Here is a 17654-nt window from a genome sequence, read left to right on the forward strand (position 1 = left end):
CAGATACTGTGTTGAACCCACGCCATATCCTGTAATCTTCACAATAGCCCAAGGCTCTCTCTACTTCCTTATGCTTGAGGCAACTGAGGTTCCAGAGCTAGGGAGGGCTGGAGCTGGGATTGGAAGCCAGCTGTCTATGATACCATAACACTTATCCTTAACACTGCTCCCAGAAGTTGGGCAACTGTTGGTATTACACCACTGCAGTCATCCACACTGAATAAGTCACACTGATTAAGTCTGTGTGCTGTGCCACTTCCATACATTATCTTACTGAATCCTCACACCAACCCTGTGAGCTACCATTTCTAATGTTCGGTGAGGAAAAGAGGTTCAGAGAAACTAAGTAGCTCACTTTGGTGACATGGCCCATCGGTGTCAGAGCCTGGGGAGCCGCATTCAGCAGTGTGTGACAGCTACTCCTGAGACCACAGCCCTCCCTCATAGACCTGGCATCCTTTAACCCTCTATCACCTCAGGGAGAGTTCCTCATATGCCCAGAATACCATTTCAAAGGATTGCCACGACCCGCCTCACTTTGTGCAATGCCTGCCTGCCTGTGTGCGTGGGGACAGGTAGGTATCTAAGTATCAGGATGCCTGGATCTGGGGACCTCTTGCAGACAGGACCCCTAGCGGCCTGCCCTGGTATTACAGGATTCTTAAGGTGTGTATCCACATTAGAATTCACTGCTACACCTGGCTGTAAACCGAGACCCTTAAGCTTGGAGAAGACTTGCTCTGGGGGACGGTTCTGAACATGGCAGGATGGAGAGGGGCTTGGGGAGCTGCGGAAGAGGAAGGTGGCAGCAGGGGGAGGCTGGAGAAGGAGGAGGGTGATAGTAGCGGTGGAGTACCAATTGTCTCCATGTGGTTGCCTGCCCACAGCTGCTATCTTGGATGACCCCATGGAGTGCAGCAGAGGGGAGCGGCTCTCCATCACCCTGGCCAAGAACCGCATCAACCGCGCTCCTGAGAGGCTGGGCAAGGCCAAGGTCGAAGTGGACATCTTTGAGCTTCTCAGAGACAGCGAGTACGAGACTGCAGAAACCAGTACGTAGACTGGGCAGGGCTGCCTCTTCCTTTGCTGGCAGGGGATGGATGAGCAGTGGTGTGAGCTGCACCCATCAGTCACCAGGCCTCTGAGATATCTGATATCGATATTTCCAGGGAAAGGAGAGAAACTTGAACCAGGAGGTCCTGTGAGGCTCTCAGCCTAGATGTGATTCCTAGGTTTTGTTGCGAATCACGTGCAGAGTAGAATGAAGACAGGATACCCATTCATTCATTCATCCACTCATTCATTGCTTCATATATTGATTCATTCATCTTCTGGACATTGTCCACAAATCCCTGAATGAAATCTCGTGTGTGACAAGAGAGGTGGCCAGCTCAAGGGTTTCTTAGCCATTACACATCTGACTGCTTGCCTTGCTTCCTTGTGCTGCTAACGGCAGTGCTGTGGGAGAAACTGGGACTCGGGATGGAATTTGGCCACTCACTGTCTGGGTAATCTCAGATAAGTCACTTATCCTAGCCAAACCTCAGTTTCCTCATCTTTAAAATGGAAATACTAGGCTCTATTTTGCAAACCTTGCAGGTTGTTGTTGTGAGGTTATAATAATTATTATTTTTTAAACAGACTCTCTCTCTGTTGTCCAGGCTGGAGTGCAGTGGCAGGATCTCAGCTCATTGCAACCTCTGCCTCCTGCATTGAAGTGATTCTCGTGCCTCAGCTTCCCCAGTATCTGGGACTACAGGAGCACACCACCACGCCCAGATAATTTTTGTATTTTTAGTAGAGACCAGGTTTCTCCATGTTGGCCAGATTGGTCTTGACCCCAAGTGATCCACCCACTTCAGCCTCCCAAAGTGCTGGGATTACAGGTGTGAGCCACCACACCCAGCCTATTGTGAGATTTAAATTATTTTAAATATGGGAAAAATCTGTGAATTGCAGTGTTTTACAGGCATACGTAGTAGGTCACTCAAGTCACACATATGGAGCCCCTACTATGTGCTGGGTGCTGCTTTTAATTCTCACCTAAGAGTTAAGTGTTACCATCTCCACTTTAGAAAAGAAACTGAGGCTCAAAGCCACTGAATCATTTGCCAGATCGCAGAGCTAGTCAATGGCTGAGCTGGTTCTGGAGCCTGCATGCCCAGCGCACAGTCCATGACACCTCCCTGCAGTCCTCCGGCATGTTGTTCATATCACCTTGACAACTTTACAAGACTAGGCCCAAGTTAGTGGGCTGGTGGCTGTGGCTAACCTGGAAATGGAACATCTCCAGTTCAGAGGGCAGGAGAAGAGCCCCTCAAATCAGAGATAATAGCATCTCTTCCCTAAGACTTTGAAGAGTCCCCATGTCCTCCCTTTCTAACCCATTTCAACCTTTGACCACACTCAGTGACAAAAATAAGTAAACAAAACAAAAGAACAACTTGCCCCAGTACATCTGGTCTTCCATCTGAGGATCCAGCAAAGCTCCGGCCTGGGGTGTTAGGGTTAAGAAAATAAATACATCCCCACGGGCCCAAGCATAACACATGGGGTGTTGTGAGATCCAGAAAAGGTAAGACGCGATGCAGGCAGTGGCTCTGGAGACTTGTCAGCCTTTCTCCCTCTCACAACTTCCTTCATGCTCCTGTGGTGTTGCATCTGGGCTCTTCCATCTCTCCTAGTTTGGGTTCTCTGGTTTATTCATCATGTACTCGTCCATAATAACTACCCAGGCCTGACTGACTCTCTGTTTATTCATTCAGAGACTACTTTTATTGAGCATTGACTCTTATCTCAAGCATGATTCAGGATATCAGGCATTGGAAACAAAGCAGGAAACAAGATACTTGTGCTCCTGCCCTCAGGTGGCTTCCAGTCTCTCTTTAGGGTGCACATCAGTGGCAGCTTCCCCCAGTGCCTCTCAGTCTGCATCCCCAGGGTCCACCTCTGACTGGACCAGCTCCGCTTGCAGTGTGGCTAGGCTCAAAAGTTGCAGGTGTTGGCCAAGCTGCCTAATTACTACCCTTGGAGAGCGTATCTACTCCTGGTCCCTCCTGGTCCTATGACTGAGGGAGGGCCGCACTGTATAGAACAGGGCCATTGAGGCCAACGGGATCTATAGGCACAGATTCCTCCAGAAGAAGGCATGGAGGAAGAAGGGCCAAAATAGTTGCTCATTTATTCATTCAGTCAATAAGTATTTAGTGTGTGCCTATTATATTTTATTTTAGGCCATGAGGATTCAACGGGGAACAGATAAGAATCATAGTTGTCATAGATGTTAATTTCTGTATAATGGAAGGAAGATTCAGATTTCCCAGGATCTTGCAAATGAAATCAGAAATGCCAGCAACAACTCCTTGTGAACCCCCTAGTCCAGTCAACAGTGTTCCTTTGTCCAGGGGCGCAGGTCTCAACGAAGGTCCAGATTTCTAAATAGTTCAGTAGTCCATACTTTGAAAAACCAGCCCCTCTCTTCTTCAATTCTTCAGGACTTCTCTGGCAGAACTGAGAGAGCCGAGATTTGCCCATCGTGGATGGCATCATGAGCAGATGTAAATTTCCTCTTCCAGTGACCCATGCAGCCTGACTTAGTAAAGTCAATACATCTAAAATATTGAGCCAGATGAATCAGGGGAATAAAGGAAACTGATATCCTTATTCCATGTTATAGAACTTTGGGCATCTTTTGTTTGTTTGTTTGTTTTTGAGATGGAGTCTCACTTTGTCACCAGGCTGGAGTGCAGTGGCACAATCTTGGCTCACTTCAACCTCCACCTTCTGGATTCATGCGATTCTCTTGCCTCAGCCTCCTAGGTAGCTGGGATTACAGGCGCCAGCAACCACGCCCAGCTAATTTTTGTATTTTTAGTAGAGATGGGATTTCACCAAGTTGGCCAGGATGGTTTCGATTTCTTGACCTCGTGATCTGCCCGCCTCAGCCTCCCAAAGTGCTGGGATTACAGGCGTGAGCCATTGCGCCTGGCCTGGGCATCTTTTCAATAGGCTTCTTTTAGGCACCAGGTATTTTCTTAGCAAGTGGCCCTCAGTTCAGTTTTTACATCTCAGTGTGTTTGAGGCACAATTAACATTTGTTAGGAAAGGGGGCTTCTGGACCTTCCCACTCCAAAGGCTTTTCAACTGCAGCCAGAGTGCTCCTCCACCGTGGGTTTTAAACACTACCCAAGAAAGGTGCATTGAAAAGTTCTAGCCCAATTCTTTCCCTCCCAAAGTAAGGGGGTAGGTGGGTTGTGGCTTAAACACACACCACCTGTTGGCTATTGCGGGGTGGGGCAGGGACTGTATTTGGGGAAGGAAGGGAGGAGGGAGACAGGATCTCTGGGTGGAAGAGGGCTCGAAGCTCCATGATCCCTACTTTGGCGAGGCTGTGTGGTATAAACATTCAGAGCACGGGTTTTAGAACCAGACTGACCAGGGTCTACCGTTAAATCCTGGGTCTACCATTTATTAGCTATGTGACATGGACAGGCTGTTTAATCATTTTGTGCCTCTCTCTTTCCCTGTTCATAAAATGGGAGCGATGGTAATATAGCCTCATGGGGTCACTGGGAACACTCCCTGTGACAGTGTGGGTGAAATGCTTGGCACCATGCACATACAGGCCTCCAGGAAGTGGCAGCTTCGGCTTTTGTTGCTGGCTTTATTCTCTCACCCCACATTTGAACAGGCTTCCTCCCAACTTATTACCAGCCTCCCCCTCTCTCTTCTGTTTCAAAGTTCAGCCCTACTTATGTGGCAGCACTGTCTGCAGGGCTGTTCTCAGGTGGCATCCATCGTGATTGGATAGTCCCCTTCTCCTTCCAGTTTTTGAGCTTGATGCATCTGATAGCTCTGATCCTTTGAAAGTTGCGGTGAGTCACCTCAGGCCAGCTGCTGCCCAATGCCAAAGGCCGTGCTTTGCCCTGGGCTAGTGGTCCAGGGCTAATTCAAATCATTAATTTAAAAAGAATGCGAGTAGCTCTGGGGCTCTGGACAACTGCCCCAACCCTACACCTGTCACCCTGTGGCCAGGGAATCTGCTTCGGGGGATGAAGGAGACCCTAGTGATGATGTCTTTGATTGTGGAAAGCAGAGGCTCTAATTGAAGTTGGGGCTGTGGCCCTCCAGCAGGGCACAGTTGTGCCTTACTTTGAGTAACGGGGATTTCAGAAAGCTCCTTCCACATCACACTTAATGAATCCTATTCAGGGTGGGAGAGTCGGTTGAGGGAAGCAATGGTTATTTCAAGAATCAAAGATTATGAAGTGTAAAGAAGCTAACGACGCTGGAATCCAGAGGTCAGCGCCCTCGTCTGATGGTTGAAAGCGGGGCTCTGAGATCAAAAGTGTCACACGGGGCATTAATTAATAGCCAGCCTGGAAACTGGAAAGATATGAAGAGAAAATCACCCCCGGTTTCTTGGGTTCAGTTAGATGGATTTTCATATAATGGATTTATTTAAAATGAGGGTCACTTGTAAAGCTTTCTCCAGCGTGCCTCTGACATCCCCCACCTCTGCCCTTTCACCATTATCGCCCCAGGCTCTTGATATTGTTTCACTTTCCAACTCCTTCTACACAGCCCACAGATCTAAAGCAACAGGGATGGACAAGACCTATTAGGTCAGCTCCCGTCCCACCTGGCCCTTCCTCCTTTCCCTTCCATGTCTTATCTGAACCTCAGCCTTTCTTCTGCAGGGAGCTCCCACAAGCATCGCCATCCTCTGTTTCTATAGATCAGCATGTCTCCTGCAGCTAATGTATTAGAACTTAACTAAGCGCCACCCTTTACCGTTCAAACACCCCGAGGCACCGTCCCTGCTGCTGCCGGAGCCACTTTGAGGTTTAATTTACTGCAGAACCAGAAGCAGGGGCTTCCCTGTCAACCTCTCACCTGTACCTCAGTTTGTCTCTGTGAGGCCAAGCGTGCTATCAGCTGTCCACACTGTTTCCCCTTGACACTAGAGGCGCTCTGGTTATCCAGCCTTCTGTGGCTCCAGTTCCCGGAGGGGGCACGGTGCATGGTGTTCCAGCTCCGCATGGCTGCACCTGCTGCACAGGCTTCTGAGCTTCTCGCGGGCTCCACGGGCATGACCTCTGGTGATTGAGAGCTGCCTCTAAGAAGTGAGGGCTAGCACCCCTCCTTCAGTTCAACAGAATCAATTGAAGTCGGAGTAAGGAAGAAAAAGCAAGAAGCCAGAAGAGAAAGTCATACAAATAGTGATGAGTCATTCAGCAAACATGCCTTCCTCCCCTTCTTGGAGCTACCCACATCATAGGCACGATATGGGTTCAGTCACGCATTGAATTGCTGTGCTTAGAAATCATCTGGTCCAACCCCTTCATTTTACACATGGGGAAACTGAGGCTTGAGATCTTCTCCAGGAAGAAATTCAGATGGACATATCTGCAAAATGACATTGTCTTAGGTGGCTCTCCAGAGAATGTGCCCATGAGGGGCTCAGACAGGGGAGCAGGAGGTCAGAGCTAGGAGGTGGGTGGAGCAGGCTATGGGGTCAGGTGAGGTCCCCGGCCGGACCTTGGAATGTTGATTGATGAAGAGAGGGAAGAAGGCATCTAGGTAGATGGCATAATAGTATGAACAAAGGCTTAAGGCAGGAACAAAATGGGATACCTTGGGATGAAGTGACAGATGGCGTGCCTAAAACAGAGAGTATATGTGGGGACAAAGGAGAGAGCCTGGCTTCAGTATGGAGCAACTTCTGGAGTTGGATGCACCAGGATTCTAATCCTGGCTTTACCAGCACCCTGGGATTAGCTCCTATGCCTGACAGTCCTCCTCTGTAAAATAAGAAGAGTTCTTACTTCATGAGGTTGTTGTGAAGATTGAATGAGATGGTGCTTATAAGACTTAGAGCAGTGCCTGGCGTAGTGTGTTCTCTCAATAAATGTTACTTAGTAGTAACTGCATTAGTATAATGACTCCTCCCTCTCAGGGTTGTTGTAGGGATTCAGGTGGCGTGCGTGCCTGGCACTTGGAAAGCCCCAGTAAATGGTATTGCTGCTTGCATGGTGGCTTGGGACCCGGTGAGGGCTTTGCATGGCACGCTGTTGGTGAGGGGAGGTGGTGGCAGTCTTGCGTTCTTGGACACCAGGGGCCCCCATCATGGGATGTGGCACTCCCACCCTCATGCGCTTTCTTCCTTGGCTCTAGGGCCAGCAAGACCAATCCATTTAGTCCGCTGTCCACTCCCAGAGAGTTCAGAATGGGTTGCGTTCCTGACAGCTTTGACACAGCTTTGGCACAAGATGGTTCTTTGGGAGTGATTGAGGCAATTGTTCGCCTTGCCCTGAGTTGGCCATGGCTTCACGGGGGCTCTGTGCAGTATAAACAGGCCCAGAGGGAGACCATACCCTCTGCTGCATCGGGAAGTGCTTCCATGGAATGACTCTGCATTCTCCCAGCCCTCCCCAGCCCATATCTCTGTGAGGCCCATGGGGCCAGGGTTGTTTACCACCTGGGCCCAGAGAGCACTGAGCAGCTCCTCACCATCAGGCAGGAGGACCCGGCAGTCAGTGGCACCTACCATTAGCACTTCTGGACGATCTGTGACACAGCCACACCCTCCCCTCCCTGAACTGCGCTCTGTCTGGAGGAGGGACCCTGTGAAGACACAGAAAGGAGTAAGTTTCAAGACGCCCCTCAGCCCACCACCCGCATCCAGCCTGGGCTTGTAAGGGGACTCCAATCCATGCCAGTGCTGGCATTTTGAGAGGAAGAAGTCCCTTCATGGGGCTACCACACCCCATTGTGGCCTTTTATTCTGGCAGCTGAGCCTTCCAACTCTGCTGGCTGGGAAACTTAGTTTCCGTGGTGATGTCACTCATGCCTTTGGTGCCCTCTCTTCCCTGCTGCCTGGGAGGGAGAGGTAAAGCACATCTCCCTCCCTTCCTGTACCTCCTGCAAACTGCTCAGACAGCCAGGGCCTACAGAATTAGGGTACAGGGGTTCCAGAGCTGAGGTCCTTTATAAATGATTTCTATTTCACTGAGCAGGGCACCCTTTATAGGGAGCAAAAGAGCAGTTCCCAGACGCCCAGGCTGTGGCCACTGGTAAGACCATAATTCAGTTCCACTGGACTCATTTGGGATCATTTCAGTTCAGTTGAGCAAATATCTGTTGAGCAATTTCTTTTTGCCGTGGCTGAATAGACATGACCCCTGCCCTCAAGGTGTTTATGATCTGGGGAAGAAGATGGACACATTGACACAGTTGTGTGAGAAGCTCAGAATGGCAGGCACAGGCCCACAAACCTTTGAGGCCTGATGTGTGTAGAATCCAGATTGAGACATTGGGAAGGTTGAGGGGCCAGGTGTGGTGGCTTATACCTGTAAATCCCATCACTTTGGGAGGCTGAAGTGGGAGGATTGCTTGAGGCCAGGAGTTAAAGACCAGCCTGGGCAATGTAGTGGGATCCCATCTCTACAAAACATAAAAAAATTAGCCAGGCATGGTAGCATGCACCTGTAGTCCCAGCTACTCGGGAAGCTGCGGCAGGAGGATTCCTTGAGCCCAGGGCTTCAAGGCTGCAGTGAGCTATGATTGCACCACAGTACTCCAGCCTGGATGACAAAGTGAGACACTGTCTCAAAAAATAAAAAAAAAAAAAAGGTTGTGTGGTGCGTGTACCATGTATGAAGTTGAATCTCCAGTAATCCCATACTCAGACAAATGCATGCTTATATTCAAATACTCACACACTTGTAAATAGCTTCACATCTCTCTGTTGAGATCAGATTTTGCCAACAAATGAGTTTGATGAAAAACATCAAGTTTCAGAGCCTTTTGGACTTTGGACTTCAGAATAAGGAATTGTGGCCTTCCATAAGAATTTATTTTCAGGAGAAACTTTCCTCTGTTGGGACAGAAGCTGGCCAGGAATTCAGAGAGTAAGGTTGCTGCGCTGTCTCCTAAAGGCAGCTGCCTCAGGGCCACAGCGTGCTGTGAATATAGGGAGGGAGAGATGCCTTCTGGCCCAGGAGCAAGATCTGAGCTGGGTGCTGAAGTATGAGTAGGAGTTTGCTAGGCAGAAGGGCAAGAGAAGTCCTAGACCCTGGTAGTCTAGAGATGCTAACGAATCTCTTCTCAGAAAAAATGTTTTTAAATGAATAAAAACATATTTATTAATAAAGGGTAGAAAATAAAAAACAAAAATCCAATAAAATGGATAGAATGACCATGGAAACCAGTTATATGGAAATGCAGTTATATTTTAATAGTGATATACTAATATATGTACTTCTTCATTAATGTATTAGATAGCCAAGCCCTGCATCGAGTCTAACTGCTACCATAATTGTGAAGTAATAATGAATATAGCTGGTATTTCAAGATATCGTTAGCACTGTAGGGTGACGTGAAAACATGGTGATTTCTGTGGGAAACAGTCACAGGTGCTATTTTCATTGCCTATATTCAAAATGTAAGGAAATGCTACATTTCACTTAGGGGTTAGAGAAAAGAATGATGTAATCCGCCCCCGCCAAGTGTTCACAGACCCCTGACTTCTCTCCACAGACCCAGGCTACAGGTTAAGAACCCCTAGTCTAGAGATCATCATTTGGGAACAGGATCAGGCAGGAAAATACGTACAGAGTATGTTCTAGGTAAACTGGCATGCAACGGGGGATGGCACAGTGGGAGAAGGGGCTGCAAAGACAGGACCTTAAGGAGACCAGAGTCTCTCGAATTCTACTTGCTCATCAGAAGAATGCTTTTATTATAGCATTGTATTTTTTATAATATGTTATAAAAAGGAATACATGCTCATTATAGAAAGTAGTGAAATGAAAAAAGGGAAGAAAATAACTCAGTGTTCCAATTGCCAAGGCAATCTACAAACATCCCAGTTAATTGCCATTTGCTGGGGCTGGCTGTGTGGTACAGTGGTTAAGGGACTGGTCCCTGGGGTAATGGATGGAGCTGTTGAATCTTGACTCTGCTCTTCAATTTTTCTGTCTTGTTTTTGTATCTGTAAAATGAGAATGACAGTAATAGTACCTATTTCATCAAGTTGTTTTGGGAATTAAATAAGTCAGTTCCCATAAGAGTGCTTCGAATAGGCCATAATTAACACTCAGTAAATGTTGTCTTTAATAACATCATCTCATAATCATTCCTCAATGTATAACTATTCTCTGTATTCGCTAAGTTGTAGCCTTCATATAGATATACATATAATTTTATATTCTGCTTCCATCTCTTAATATTATTACATAAATATTTTTAATACTATTACAAACCATTCACAAGTATTTTAAATGCCTAAATAATGTTCCATTTGGGCATCCAACCTACATTTTATATAGCATTCCCTTATGATTATACATTTAGTTTATTTCCAATTTTCCATGGAAGGTGTTGAGTGGGCTTCAGGGTGGTTCAGCAACTGTTTATTGGGCATATAACTCTGAGTCAGGCCTTGTTCTAAGTATGGAGGACACAGACGTAAATATGACAGGTTCCCTGCCTTGGAGGAGCACTCTGATCTATGTTTTAGGACTATAATTCGCCCCACCATTTAAAGAATGGATTGGAAATGAAGAATCCTGGAGACAGAGAGATGCCTTAGGAGGACAGGTCATAAAGTGGGGTTGACCTGGAATCGTGGCAGTGGTCGTAGGAAGGAAGGACTGGCAGGGTGTGAGCAGGTCAGGTGGTCGGAATCTGGCCCCTGGCTGGTAAAGTGAGTGAACAGCTATAGTGAGGGAAGGCAAGAAAGAGCAACGATGACCGTGGCTTTGAGCTGGACGAGCTAAGAGGGGTAAAGTAGAGTGAGTAAGTTCACTGGCCTTGGTGCCAGGTGGGTCTCCACGTTCAAGCCCACTCCGACCTTTTATTACCTGTGTGATCTTGAACAAGTTACCTAAACTTTCTAGGCCTCAGTATTCCCAGCCGTAAAGTAGAGATAACAATGAATGTTCTTCATAGAGGTATGAAGATCCAATCAGATTGTGAAAAATATATAACAAATCTGATATGGTGAGGATAAGAAGAAAAGGGTCGTGTAGCACGTCGGGTACGATTGTAAGTGTTAAGTATTAATTCACTTTAATTCTCACAGCAACCTTATGAGAGAGGTGCTGTTAGTGTCTCATAGATGAGAAAACAGACCCAGAGGTTTGGTAATTTGCTCAAGGTCCCACAGCTAGTAAGTGATGGAGACTCAAACCCAGACGGCCGTGCGTCAGACTCCAAGCTCTTACAGGGCTGAGTGTGAGATGCCAGAGGGCGTGTTCCAGGAGGTGGCTGAACTTGACTTTGTAACCCAGCACATAGGTGAGAGTGCCGGGTCATGTGGGTAGAGACAAGGGTGGAGGCCGTAGGCAATGGTAAAATGGCCCAGGAAGAATGAATCATGGGTAAAGTCTGAATTTAGTGGGTGGGAGAAGGAAGAGGAGTCACCAATGAGAGAAAGACTGACCAGAGAACTGGAGGAGAATCCGGGTTGGACGGTGTTAGGACATTCTAAAGAACAATGCAATCAGAACAAGTGCTGCAAAAAGAGAACAGGATAAGAAGGGATAACAGGTCATGGTGACCTTGGGTAAGGTGGATTCAGTAGATGAGGTGGCTCGGGGGAGCCTCCACTGTAAGAGGCTGAGAAGAGCTGGGTATAGGAGTGGCTGGTGCAGGGCGCAGTGCAGACAAAATAAGTGGCTATGACAGAGGAGCATGAACCCTGGATGCGGGTCAAGAGACTTGAATCCAAAGGCCAGCTCTGGCCTTGATCAGGTGTGTGACCAGAGCAGAGGTACTTCACATCTCTAGGGTGCTGTGTCTTTACCAGTAAACTCAGGAGATAAAACCCCACTCCTCTGGGGCATTTGTAGGGGTCTGATGGGATGATGAACTTGAAACACCTAGCAGGCTGTAAGAGTTAAGGTGGCTGAGGTCACGTGAGATAACTCACATGGAAATAGCTTAGACTTTGGAGAGGCTCTTCAGAGATAAAGCCTGAACATCACTACTTGTGCCAGATTTACTACTGATGGGTCCTCCTCAGGTGCCCTTTACCCGCAGCATCTCAGCCAGCTGATATTTGGGATGTTGTGGGATGCCTGCCCAAGCCAGAGGCTAAGAGAAGACTCTGAGATCTATAGTTCATATGGTAAACTGCAGTGCTGGGATTCGAACCCTGGTCTTCTGCCTTGCTGCCTGTGCCCTGTTCAGGATATCACCTGGCTGTGTTGGATTCTAACCCAGGAGAAAGAGCATCCAGGTGGCAGGAGTGGCTTTGCAGCTGGCTCAACCAGAAATCTTGTACTAGTCCCTTAACCTCAGTTCCTACCCCTGGGAAATTGCTCTGTCTGACTCCTAATACAAGTCGGAAGAAAATATGCATGGAGTTAAGCCTTGCGTTTTGCAGACAAGGATGCAGCGGGGAACCTCAGTTGCATTTTCCGAGGGCTGGCTCCTTGGCTCTGAAACCACAGTGTGCGCACTGAGAATTCTCTCCTGTCCTCTCTCCCTGTGTTTCCCTCTTTCTCCCGTCCTTCCTTTCTCAGTCTCTAGCATGTCAAAATCTTAGATTCTCTTCCCCTCTTCTGATTACATGTCCCATTCCTTCACACATTCACTCAACAAATCTGAAGTGGGCTCCTACCATCTAGAAGACATTGTGCTGGCCACTGAGGAGATGAAAAGTGGGGATTGGAAGATAAATGTGGCTCACTTCCTATCTTTAAGAGGTTTCAAATCTAGTGAGAGGAGAGTTCTCAACAACAAACTGAAATAGACACAGCGTCTTAGACTAGAGGCATGAACCCAAGGCCTTGGGAGCCCGAGGCAGGGTTAATTCCATCTAAAGGAACCCTGGCTGACCCGGTGGCTCACACCTATAATCCTAGCACTTTGGGAGGCCAAGGCAAGGCGGATCACTTGAGGTCAGCCCAGCCAACATGGTGAAACTTCGTCGCTACTAAAAATACAAAAATTAGCCAGGCATGGTGGCAAGCGCCTGTGATCCCAGTTACTCAGGTGGCTGAGGCAGGAGAATCGCTGGAATCCAAAAGACGAGGTTGCAGTGAGCTGAGATTGCACCATTGCACTCCAGCCTGGGCGACAGAGCAAGACTCCATCTCAGGAAATAAATACATAAATAAATAAACCCAGGAAGGTCTAAGGAGAAGGCGGTGTTGGAGCTGATCCCGGACAGGTGAGCAAGTGTTCAGAGTCCAGGAGGGAAGGCCAGATCCCAAGCATGCTGGTCAGTCAGGACGGGGCCTGCCCTGCCTTGGGGAGAGAACATGCCGGGCTTTGGGGTGAAGTGAATGGCGGGGGTGTTGCCAGATGAGACTCCTTTCTGCCTCTTGCTCTCTCTCCCTGCCTCCCATTTTCTTCCTCTTCTCTTTCCCCAACTGCCTTTGACTTTAGCTGCATCTGCTCTCTTCCTGTCTGTGTCATCATTGCCCTCCTTCCGCCCTCTGCCTGCCTGCCTTCCTCCTCCTAGACTCTCTTTATATTTGGGGAGACTAATACAGCAGCTGTGCTGGGGCTCCCCCTACCCCGCCCCAGGCCAGGCCAGGCCGCGGGACCGAATCTGCAGGTTTACTCCATTAGCCAATGTCCTTCGGTGACAGTCCAGACAATTTATACACGCTGTTGGCTGTGGCCGTATGTTGTCATAACCTGGGTCATTTCCTCATTTAATGCTGCCCATAAACTCCAATAAAACTGTCCTGGAGCCCAGTCGTCCAGGGGAGAAGGAGAGACTCTGGGTTTGGAAGGGTTGGAGCAGGGGCCTGGGGAGGGCAGGAGGTGAGGGACAGCGGGTGACGAGGAGAGGACTGGGCCGTGGCCCCAGCTCGACCTGATGAGTGCCTTGCTTCTTTCCCTGTCCCTGCCGCCGGCTGCAGTGTGTCAGATCCTCCCCAAGGGGGTGGTTGCTGTCCTCGGGCCATCGTCCAGCCCAGCCTCCAGCTCCATCATCAGCAACATCTGTGGAGAGAAGGAGGTGAGTGTGAGGTGGGGCAGGGGGAATATCTGTGCGCTGGAGCCTATGCCCAGGGTCCAAAGATACTGGTGATTCTTAAGGGCTGGAAGAGCCTGTCAAGGCCGGGTTGGTGTCATTAATAACAACAACATAAATACAAATACAGCAGCAGGGGGCTTCCCCGTTCCAGGATGTTTGGATGGAGGTGTCTCAGAGAAGGTGTTTGACAGCAGGAATTTGAAGTGGAGCTCCTCCTGTCTTAGGGTCCCATGATGGTGCCCCCAGCGGCCTCTTGGTGGTGGTGGGTAGAGGGAGAGGCTGGAGAGGGTGGTGGGCACGGCAGGCCGAGTGGGCAGAAGTCCGAGCGTCCACACTAGTGTCCACGTGAGCAGCTCCGTGGTTATCTGTTTACATATCGGGATTCTGGGGAAGAATGTCTTTGGGGGAAGGCATTGCTACATTTTATTGCTAAAATAAAGTCTGAAAGCCTCTGTCATATAAGTTCTCTAGAAAAGAGATTTTCTCTTGCTTTCTTCCTCATTCATCAATTCCAGTGTTTGCTTCTTCAAGCAGCGCATTCTTCCTCAGATGTGACTTGAACTGCAGGCTCTCCAGTTTCAAAGTGTTGAGTCCATTTTCTCTAGTTCTGTTTCCATGAGAGAAGAAAAGTGGCAGGGGACAAGTTTCAGAGTGACTGTCCCCCTCCCTATTCTGAAAACTCTCCCCCTCCTTTTTCCCCAGAGAAGACAGGCTCGGAAATTCAGAGATTCTGTCTCCTGCTGGCATCTTTCCTGGTCCTTCCTGGATCCATCAATCTTTCCCTTTCAGATATATCCTCGGGAGATAGTGAGAAAGTGATCCCTTAGCCCCTGTCCATCCCAAGGGCCTTCCTGCCAGGTCCTTAGGGGGCAGATGGAGCTTGGTGGTCAGGCATGAGGTCAGGAGCTGGGTGGGGGTGGGGTGAGAGACACGGAAGGAAGGCTCAGTCTCGCCTCTGCCCTAGAGGCCTGGAGGTTCAGCCTTCCAGAAGCTCTAGTCTCAGGAGGACCCAGTTCTTAGAAATAGGAGGGGCACTTGCTGCAGAAGGGACTGGATGTCTCCTCAGTGAGCCGCCCCTGCCAGGGCAGGAGTGGCAGACAGGCCTCTGCCCACCCCACGCCTGCTGGGAGCCTACCCTTCTGATGCCACCACTGTCTCTTATGATCCATGGCTCAGTGAGTCCCTGAGGCTTTGGGCAGAATATTTATTTCCCGATTTTATGAGCCCACTCTCAGAACTGTGTGCACATTTAAGTGCCGCAATCCTAGTCTTGGCTGCGTTGGTGCTGCTCTTCTGGTAGCTGGACTTCTCTCTGTAGACTGTGCTCCCGAGCCTTCTTATGTGGGGCTGACAAGTCCTCATCCTCTTCCCCCTCACAGATCCTCAAAGATAACTCTGAGGCCAGCCCAGGCCACAAAGGAGCTCTGTCTTTCTAGGTCCCTCCCAGCCTCTCCCAGGCCTTGGCCCAGGAAGTTAGGGCCTCATGTGTAATTTACATCTTTCTTGCCGCGCTCTGAGAAACAGCTCAAATCTATGGCTGGTCATTATTCTAGCAGTGGCTCTGATCTTCACCAGATGGGGCTGCCAAGACTTCAGCTCTCCATCTTGTCTCTTCTGCTTCCTCTTTTTCTTTCCTCCTCTCTCCCTCCTCCTCCGTCACGCTGTCTTTGCATCACAGCCCTCCCCTAAGCCCCACTCCAGCATGGCCCCCTCTTGGGTTCAGGGGCTATTTCATCTCAGCCAACATATCCCTTAACCCTGTCTGGCATTTCAGGCCAGAGGCCAAGTCCCTGATCTGCAGCCAACTCCTCCGCCCCTGTGCCAGACCAGCCAGCCAGACTACACTGCTCTGGGAGTGGCCAGACGCTTACCTGCCTTTGTCTGGTTATGTTCCTTCTAGAGCAACCTTTCCTCTCTGCTCAGATTATGCATTTATTTTAATGTTTTATGAGGCTGAACTGCCTTATGCTGATTCTCCCCAGCTCCAGGGAAAAGCAATGGAGTCCTCACCCAGGAGTCCATTCCTTTAAATGCTGCTGACATCTCTGCAGCCCTCGTGGCTTGCTGCCTTCTGCCTCGCTGCTCCCCTCTCCATTCTGCTCACCTCTTCTTGTCCCCCACACACCTCCATGATGGCTTCCTGGGATACATCTGCAATTGTACATTGAGTATAGATCTATCTTTGTCCTAGAGAGGGAGCCACAGGACCAGGACTGGGCTGGGCCATCCCTGCCTGGACCCAGCAGAGCCCAGTGGGCTTCAAGGAGACTGTGCTGGTCACATCAGCTCCCCTTCCTCAGCCCTCACCTGCTGTACACACAACTCCAAGAGCTTTGTGGGAGTCCCACATTTGTGGAGGAAGGAAAAGGGAAGGAGAAAGAGCATTGCCCAAGCACTTATTATGTGTTAGGTACTGAGCTATTGTATACTCTACACACAGCTTCTCATTTTATCCTCCCGAAGCTCTAAGATGCACCTGTGGTTATCTCCATTTTAATGATGTTTAGACAAGTTAAGTGGTTTGCCTGAAAATCACACAGCAGAACCTCGATGCAAACCCGTCTGTAGACTCCAAAACCCATTTGTTCATCACCTTTCTGAGTCCTTCCCATTCATCTCTAAGATCCGTGGATTCATGGTGTCTCCAAGGGCTCCACAGTACCAGGGGGTGCTAATGGGTTGTGCTCTATTGGGCTAGCTGCTAATGGAATCTGGTAGGTTAGAGGGTTACATAGGGACGTCCTTGGTCAGAGGTGCTCTAACATTCAAAGCAGCCAGCCAGGCTACCCTGCCCCTGTCTGGCCTTCTCCTCTATCTTGCCCCTTTGTGACCTTTTCCTTTCGAGGTGTGTTTGTATTCACTTTAGACAGAGTGGATGGGACTCAAAATACAAGCAGGAAGAAAGATCCCTTATGGCACAGATCAATTTCACTCTTTAGAATTGCCTTTCATAACTCACCAGGCCCTTCCCCATTCTGCATTTTTCAGTTTCTACTGGAAAATACTGGTTGCCCTCTCCCTATGGTTCAAAGCTAATCCTAGCCGAATACAGAAATTTTCTCCCTAGTTTCTGCTAAATCTCTATCCTCCTTCCACCTCAGTCTCAGAGGAGCTCTGGTCTCCAGCTGACTTCTCCCAGAAATGTAAAAGGATAAAGTAGGAGAATCCTACAGAGACCATCCCAACATCTTCCCAGACTCCTGGCAGGATACGTTCTGGGCCAGGGCAGGCAGAGAAGACTTCTTCTGTCATTTCTGAATAATCCGTTCTGGAAGCCAATCCACTCACCCCCAGGAAGTTCCTCCTGCTGTCAACTATCGATCTTACTTGCCTTAACAACTGTACAAATTGATACTCAGCTTCAGCTCTCTCAGCTCTGGGCACCAGGGGTGAGGGTGGCAGAATAAAATCAAGGTGGATAGCAGATTATTACATTTTAACTTTCCTATTACCTACCAAATAGCCTAAGCCGCCAATAAAGCAGCCATCACAGCCTCTTAAGATCTTTTCCTGGGAGAAGAGAGGCAGAAGGCAGGGCAGGGGCTCCTGGAAATGTCAGTAATAGATGTAGAGGGAAGCTGACACTGTCCTAATGAAGCCAAGGCAGGTATTTATTTACTTTACTTGGCTGTGTTCGGAGGTTCTCTAGGTGGTTCCT

General features: G+C 48.9%; 1 protein-coding gene and 1 long non-coding RNA gene across 2 annotated transcripts in view; one reads left to right on the plus strand and one right to left on the minus strand.

The window, feature by feature from the left end:
• GRIK4 (glutamate ionotropic receptor kainate type subunit 4) overlaps nucleotides 1-17654 on the plus strand; it is a 388236-nt gene that overhangs the window by 195105 nt on the left and 175477 nt on the right. Inside the window, exons 5-6 of the mRNA XM_021671204.2 lie at nucleotides 888-1052; nucleotides 13881-13978. Coding sequence (XP_021526879.1) covers nucleotides 888-1052; nucleotides 13881-13978 — 263 coding nt within the window. The remainder of the gene's footprint in view (nucleotides 1-887; nucleotides 1053-13880; nucleotides 13979-17654) is intronic.
• On the minus strand, nucleotides 9861-17607 carry LOC110568354 (uncharacterized). The gene is made up of 3 exons (XR_002478648.2): nucleotides 17453-17607; nucleotides 13835-13962; nucleotides 9861-9994 (listed from the first exon to the last, which is right to left on the minus strand). It is a non-coding gene; the product is annotated as an uncharacterized LOC110568354 (long non-coding RNA).

The sequence above is a fragment of the Aotus nancymaae genome, unplaced genomic scaffold, assembly GCF_030222135.1.
Source record: "Aotus nancymaae isolate 86718 unplaced genomic scaffold, 86718_ANA_hifiasm-v0.15.2.pri h1tg000012l, whole genome shotgun sequence".
In the NCBI taxonomy this organism is placed as follows: domain Eukaryota; kingdom Metazoa; phylum Chordata; class Mammalia; order Primates; family Aotidae; genus Aotus; species Aotus nancymaae.